Genomic DNA, 6,764 nt, shown 5'->3' with positions numbered 1-6,764 from the left:
TTTTATACTCCCAGATAGTTCCCTTCTCATATCCAATATCAAACTCAATTTTTTTGAAATTTTGATTTTTTCGAAGACAGGTCAGGAAACTTTCAATATTTTTGAAAAGTTGAGTTTAGTATTGGAAATTTTAAGGCACATATCTGGGATCATATTTATGTAAGAATTTTTAAAATCCGATAAAAATTGGATTTTTGGAATGGGTTTGAAAGTGGCGATTTTGGTAATTTTGGCACACAAAAGTGGGTATGGCGGGCGCAAATGGGGCCATGGAGTCAAAACACGTGGGGGTTGTGATACACTCATGGGGTACTACAACACATCCAAAGGGCATCGAAATCAGAGAGGGGCCAGTCCGGAAGCTGCCCTCCTGAGATTATGTACATATGTACATATGCATATGCATGTACATTAGTGCTGAGTCGTGCGCACGATAATTTCGTGCCAACACTAACACGCACGACACAATCGTGTTTCGTGTCGTGCGGGTTGGCATCTAATCGTGTCGTGTCGGTCGTGTTCGAGCAACGCACTCGTCACTTCGTGTCGTGTCGTGCGGGCGGGAAGGGAGATCGTGCTGGTTGTGCGTCGGTGTAAATAGCGTAGCCAAATGTTTCATATTATTTTGCTTCTCAACTTCCCAATTTTCTCAGAGAGTTACGTTCGTCCTACCGGAAGTACTAATTTCCTTACTGCCAGGTAGAGTTGCCGTTTCAGCTTGGCTTGGCTTGGCTTAATAAGTAAAGCTGAGTTAAGCTGAGTTGAGTGGACCTCAAACAAGCTGCTGGCTTCATAAGCCAGCTTGTTAAGCTTGCAAGCTGAAGCAAGCTGGCCTGGCTTAACTCAGCTTGGCTTATTAAGCTGGCTCCTATTTATTTATATTACTATCAATGCCAGACTCTGTGCCGAAAAAACTGGACTGGGAGCGAAGCAAAAAGGGAGAACTGCATTGTGATGTCAAAACATTAAAATTCTGCCATCATTTAGAAAAAATTAATAGAAAACTATTTTTCCTATAACATTTTTCGATATCTCCTCTCTGTGACCTGTTATAATGGGGTCATACAAAGTAGCACACGTACTTCCTTCAGCTACTTCGTTATCACCACTAGCATTCGCTACTTGATGGATTGTCCGTCGGTCTGTCTGACTGTCTGCAAGCACGATAACTTTTGAACGCTTCAACATTTCTGAATTCTGCCTTTGGTAATCGACATCTAATTTTAAAAGTTAGGGGGAGTTCGTTAACTCAACCTGTAGGTCAAAAGGTCACGGCGCCACGGTAATGTGGTCAATGGCGAAAAATGTCAAAAATTTTGTTTCCACCATTTTAAACGTATTTTGGGACGGGGATTTCAAAAATCGCCATCATTTATATTTATATAAAATTTTCGACATTTTTCGCCATATGTATAAGAATAATTCGAAATGGTTTAGCCAGAGGCTGCGGAACCGTGGGGATATTGTGGGGACAATAACATTGTAAGACAGGAAGGGGAGGAGCTTAATAACATTGCAAGGATAGGGGAATTAAAAATTTCTGTGGGGACATTGTCCCGATGTCCCCACGGTTCCGCAGCCCCTGGGTTTAGCAGTTAGTTGAAAATAGAAGTCAGAACCAAACAAAACTGTTCATTCCCACCAAAATAATTCAAGTTGAAGAAAAAAGAGGCACTCAAACCAAAATCTAGAGTTCGAGGATCCCGGGTTTGGTGAGCACAGGAATCAAATTTTTTTTGATTCTTCAACTGGTTTAAGCTGGAGATTTATTTTCAACCGGAATCCAAGCTCGGTGTGGGTACACCTTTATGTAGGTACATCAATCTTTTGTTAATTTATTGATCTACTCATATACACTTTAAAAAATTTTAAGAAATTTTATTATAGTACTATTATTATTATTATACATATATAAGTATAAAGCGAGTAAAGACAATATAGGATGGCTTAACATCACGTGCACTCTAATTTTTTGTATTTTCCCAAAAATGGGCGCAATTGTGGAAGTGGTCGTGATGGTTCTTTGAAAGTTACAAATATATTTTCGGATTGTCCATAATTTTTAATAAAAAGTTTGATATAAGTTGAAACGTTTACATGAAAACATTTCTGTGTTTTGAAGCGGACATAACTCCTTCCAACCTTATGTTGAAGAAATTTTTAGAATTGTGTAAAACTCGCTTCTCAAGTTGCTCATTTTCAAGTCTCGTAGGAAATATGTAAGTACATACATATGTTTCGCATCGAAATGCTATGAACTTTAAACCACTTATAGAAATAATGTATTTCAAGTTAATAATTCATTCTGGTATATTCCTCCGCTATCGTTTCATACTGCCATCAACTTACCAGAACTAAGTACTTCACTAATATGATCCGCCAATTTGTTGACGGTTTGTTTCCCACAAGCCTTGCATATTTCGGGTTCGATTATGTAAAATCTTTAACGGATAAAGTTACATACCTTTTATGTTGAATAGTTACATACAAATTTATTATTTTCATTATTCTCGCCCATTATAGGGTTATAATTTTGCCCACCAACGTGCATATGTACAATTTTGTATCAATAATGGCACAATCATTTCCAATTTTAAATAAATATCCATTTCCAAATCTGTCTATAGTCGAGCTTAGGAATGGCTGTTGGGAGCAGAGTTTGGTTCTCGTAACTGGTTAGGATTCTTTTCCGCAATATAAGCTCCATGACTTCCGGGGGTAAATAATCCTCCATCTGATCCACACCCGTACTTCACCGTCGGTAGTGTTTGTGAGCGATTTAAAGTTTTATAAGTAACGTAAATCGCAGAGATAGTCCCCCCCACGATTATGTAGCCTATCGCTTTTGACACTGCAAATTAACATAATAGTTTACTCATCCGAAAGATATAAATAAGGTACAGGAAACTGGATTTTGCTAAAAAAACTACTCACGCGGGGCAAGGCTATGCATTTATTAAAAAGTTTTACTCAGTTTTCTGGATAAAATAATATAACGATCAACGTTCAAGGTAGTCATAAAATACATCCATAATTATCAGCCTAGACTTGAAAAATACTTGATTATTTTTGGGTAATTGGTTGCATTTAAGTACATACATATGTAGAGGAAACACCTAAGAAAAACCAAAACCCAGGGCAAATCCTACCCTGCACTTATTGAATTGGATTTATTTGAATTTGGGTCGAAGTTAAGTCGGAAAATGGCAGAAATTTTCGGGATTTGCGATCAAAATTATAATGAATGCGTAAATACACAAAATTTTATACATAGATGCATAAATTGTGATGGAAAATTTATTCAGAAAAGTTTCCAGTTATGTCAAGTTTCAATTCGAACTTTGAGTGCCAGCAAGTTTTGAAAAATCACAAATTTCTGAGAAATCCTATGTACAACTTACTCCCTATTGCTTTCCAGCCCAAGAAAATGAACGCTTCGGTTCCTACAAGACAAAAACTGGTTAGAAACTACTTATAATTTAAATAATCACGAAATTTGGATGTTCAAACGTTTCACAAAGACACATCATGTTTCTCCAAGGCAAAAAATGCATTTACCGACTTTATTTATCAGGAAAATGGCAAACACGTGTGTACTTATAAATATTTTTTATTGCAAATCGAAGATGATCAGGGCAGTCTGATTTAGCACGATTGTACCAAAATTAGCGCATTATTTATGCCAATACATTTATATGTATATATACGGCTTTCCTCATATTTATTTGCATACTAACGGAATGATTTTTGTGTCAAACTTACTTTCGTCAGGTTGTAACGGATTAGCTTGGATGAGATCTGTAAAATAAAAGAATATTCGCGTATATGTATGTATTCAACAAAGAAGTGAGAGCACACGTCTGTTTATTTAATTATTTGTGTGCTTTTTGGACTCCCGCACACTCATTCTAAGACTGCCCCAATTAGCTGAAATCGGGCACTAAAAACTTGTATTTCATAATTCAAAATTCCTTAAACAGGAACCCGCACAACTTGACAAAAAGTGAAGTTTACACGGAAATCCTTTCAAAAAAGGCAAATATTGTGCGCATCTTGCTGCATATCGAGGTGTCAACTGTAACTCGTTCGGCACTTGGGAACGCGCATATGTAACGGTTCCTCAAAATATGCCAAATAATTTATTTCTAGCTGAATTCAACTTTTACCTTTACGAAGTATCCACCAGAAGGCGACAACTATTCCGCAGAAAATTGTAACCGGGAAGAAAGTCAATCTAGCAAAGAGTTCCATCGTTTTTGGAAAAAATCCAGTCATATTTTCAATAAGTGACCACCGTCAAGAGAAGTTGATTCGGGACAGTGGTGCAACGAACGTATGTATACTTAAGTGACAGACTGTATTTAGTATTCTCCCCTTGTTTTATAATAAATTTCTCAATGTTTTGTAAATATCTGCGCATGCGAAATCCCGTAACTTGTGGTTTTTAGTGGTAAAACCCTTCCGTCTTTATAACCCTGGTTTAAAACATTTTGTACAATAAATCCTCACCTGTTTCTATCGATAATTAACCTCACCCGTGCCCACGCCGTTGGTTCCTTTGTCCACAATATGAGTAGTCTGACGACCCCGTCATTATCTCGTACACATATTTACCGATTATATGTTTGGATGGAAACGGGATGTCATTGATTTGCATTTTGTTGGTGGGATAAAAATTCTTCGCTATCTTTGCCCGTCAGCACACACACATGAGAGTTATTTATTTACTTATAAGAACGTCACCTCAACACCTCAACAAAATATTTACATAAGGCAATAAGGTTGCCTCAAAACGTAATTCACAATGGCGCAGCGACCCCAACATACAATCATACATACATGCATTTATTTATTTTGGTGGAGTTAATAACCTCAAATTCCGTCGTGGACAACAAGTAGACATTGTGAACGATTAACTACACCAATTCCAGCTAACTCCTATTAACGCGTCGAAGAACCAATGGTTCTTTTCATTATTCCTCAATTAGTCCAACTATTGAAGTAATTATTTCTAAAAAATCGAAATTTACTACGATGAGCAATTCTTTGGCGACGAATTCTAGCGAAAATTGTCCAGCATCCAAACCGCACAAACCCAGCCCTAATTTTGTAATGGATTTTCTCTGTTGCCATGGATGTCAACCGGACGACGGGGGATCTGATTCTAATCAAACTGTGAGACTTGGTTGTGGTGAAAATGGTGAATTTTTTCGAAACGGTTCTTCCGGGTATTATCAGGCCACTGTTAACCAACTGACAGCCGCAACCGTGCCACATGACGGGGGAAAGAGTAAGACGGCTCCACACTCAAAATAAAATTGACACCAAATTCTTAACGAGGCGGTGTCTATATATGACTCTACCGGATTGTGTCAAATTTGTAACAACATTGTGTCAAGACCACTGACACCACAATTGCTGTAAATTGACAAAGGAGCGTTACGAATTTCACACAATGCTGGTAAAGAAAATTGACACCGTAGTGTTTGGATTTGTTACCGTTTTGTGACAATTAACTCAGTACATATGACACAAGTTGGTTACTATTTATAATAATGCGGAATGAATTTACTAGATTGATTTAACACAATTTAGTGAATTATTATGTATATTTCTTGTATAACCGGTGTCGATTTATTTGTTTAGACTTTAATACTAACATAAAAGTTACAAGTTTAAATAATGTTAGCATTATAACAATAAAAATGCACTGTATATATTATTAATAAAAAATAAAGTTACTTATTAAATTGCTTAAATATGATGTCGGAAGTGTATAAACAATCCATTCACGTTACAATTATGCATAAGTTACATACAATCATGTATATATAAATTATTTACATTACACAAATGATACAATTCATTTTTCGTATTAAATCTGTAACTAAAAAAATACCTATCAAATCCTTCGATATTTAGTTGACTTAAAAGTAAATAACAAGTTTACTAATTAATTAATACAAACTGTGGAAATATACCAAAGGAAATTATACCAAACTCTGGAAATACTGAGTCATGACCGGTTGACGTGCCGAGAACTCAAAAGGTTTTTATCATAAATCCAAAACAAATAAGACGCAATAAATTACAATATTGACCTCCATTTATGACAAATTGCATCAAACATTATTTAGCTTGCCATTGAGTTCCATTCCTGAAATTTTTCAGAATTGGGGTGTTGCCAATTCGCAGTAAGTAGTTGCAATGAGGGAGAGTTTCCAGAGTCAGTCGCATCAATTGTCTTTAGTAGATGTAGAATTGAGTTGACTAACTAATTCTTGATTAAATGCAGTAGATTCCTCGAGAATTAATTTGGCAGGTCCTGTGTGAGAATTATTCCATTTTAATATCAATCTTTATTATCCTCAAATTTTTATGTCTCACAATTCAATTTCCAGATGCTGCGTATTTCCAACGAGGAAGTATGGAAATAATTGCTAGAGCAAGCAATTTCTGGTCTGCATTTGAAGGAGTTTCTCTATTTAAAAAATCGTTATAGCTTACAACATGTAACGTTTATGCATAAGATAATTATTAACAGTTACCCTTTTAATTCAATTAATCTTCCAACATAAATATTGATAAGTGTGGTCGAGGCAGAGTTGTCAATATATCCTTAGCGTTGCATTCTGTGACCAATTCATTCAGGTCAGCGTCGTTCTCCACAAGTGATTCCAGGGCCTAATAAAAAGTAACAAGCAAAATTGTAATTAAGAACTTCGATTTAGAAATTAAAATAGAAATGTTTTTACCTGATCAAT

The 6,764-nt window shown here is 36.1% G+C and overlaps 1 protein-coding gene across 2 annotated transcripts; it reads right to left on the bottom strand.

The window, feature by feature from the left end:
* Window positions 1–2,463: 2,463 nt before the first annotated feature.
* LOC110862282 lies at window positions 2,464–4,559 on the bottom strand. 2 transcript variants are annotated; one of them, XM_022111461.2, is made up of 4 exons: window positions 4,167–4,555; window positions 3,763–3,798; window positions 3,402–3,443; window positions 2,464–2,851 (listed from the first exon to the last, which is right to left on the bottom strand). In XM_022111461.2, exons 1-4 carry the CDS (start codon window positions 4,273–4,275, stop codon window positions 2,634–2,636), a joined length of 405 nt encoding a protein of 134 aa, XP_021967153.1. In that variant the 5' UTR covers window positions 4,276–4,555; the 3' UTR covers window positions 2,464–2,633. The 2 variants fall into 2 exon arrangements, with proteins under 2 accessions (XP_021967153.1, XP_021967155.1); XM_022111463.2 differs by lacking the exon at window positions 3,402–3,443 and having other exon boundaries at window positions 4,167–4,559.
* Window positions 4,560–6,764: the final 2,205 nt, after the last annotated feature.

Source organism: Folsomia candida, unplaced genomic scaffold, assembly GCF_002217175.1.
Source record: "Folsomia candida strain VU population unplaced genomic scaffold, ASM221717v1 Fcan01_Sc053, whole genome shotgun sequence".
In the NCBI taxonomy this organism is placed as follows: domain Eukaryota; kingdom Metazoa; phylum Arthropoda; class Collembola; order Entomobryomorpha; family Isotomidae; genus Folsomia; species Folsomia candida.
Note: the sequence above shows the minus strand (reverse complement) of the source record. Positions and strands in the feature narration are given on the sequence as shown.

Coding starts and splice junctions, on each gene's coding strand:
- LOC110862282 (XM_022111461.2), bottom strand. CDS start 4,275: ATGACTGGATTTTTTCCAAAAACGATGGAACTCTTTGCTAGATTGACT. Junction 3,799..4,166: donor CTGGTGGATACTTCGTAAAG/GTAAAAGTTGAA, acceptor TTTATTTTACAG/ATCTCATCCAAGCTAATCCG. Junction 2,852..3,401: donor GGGCTGGAAAGCAATAGGGA/GTAAGTTGTACA, acceptor GTTAATTTGCAG/TGTCAAAAGCGATAGGCTAC.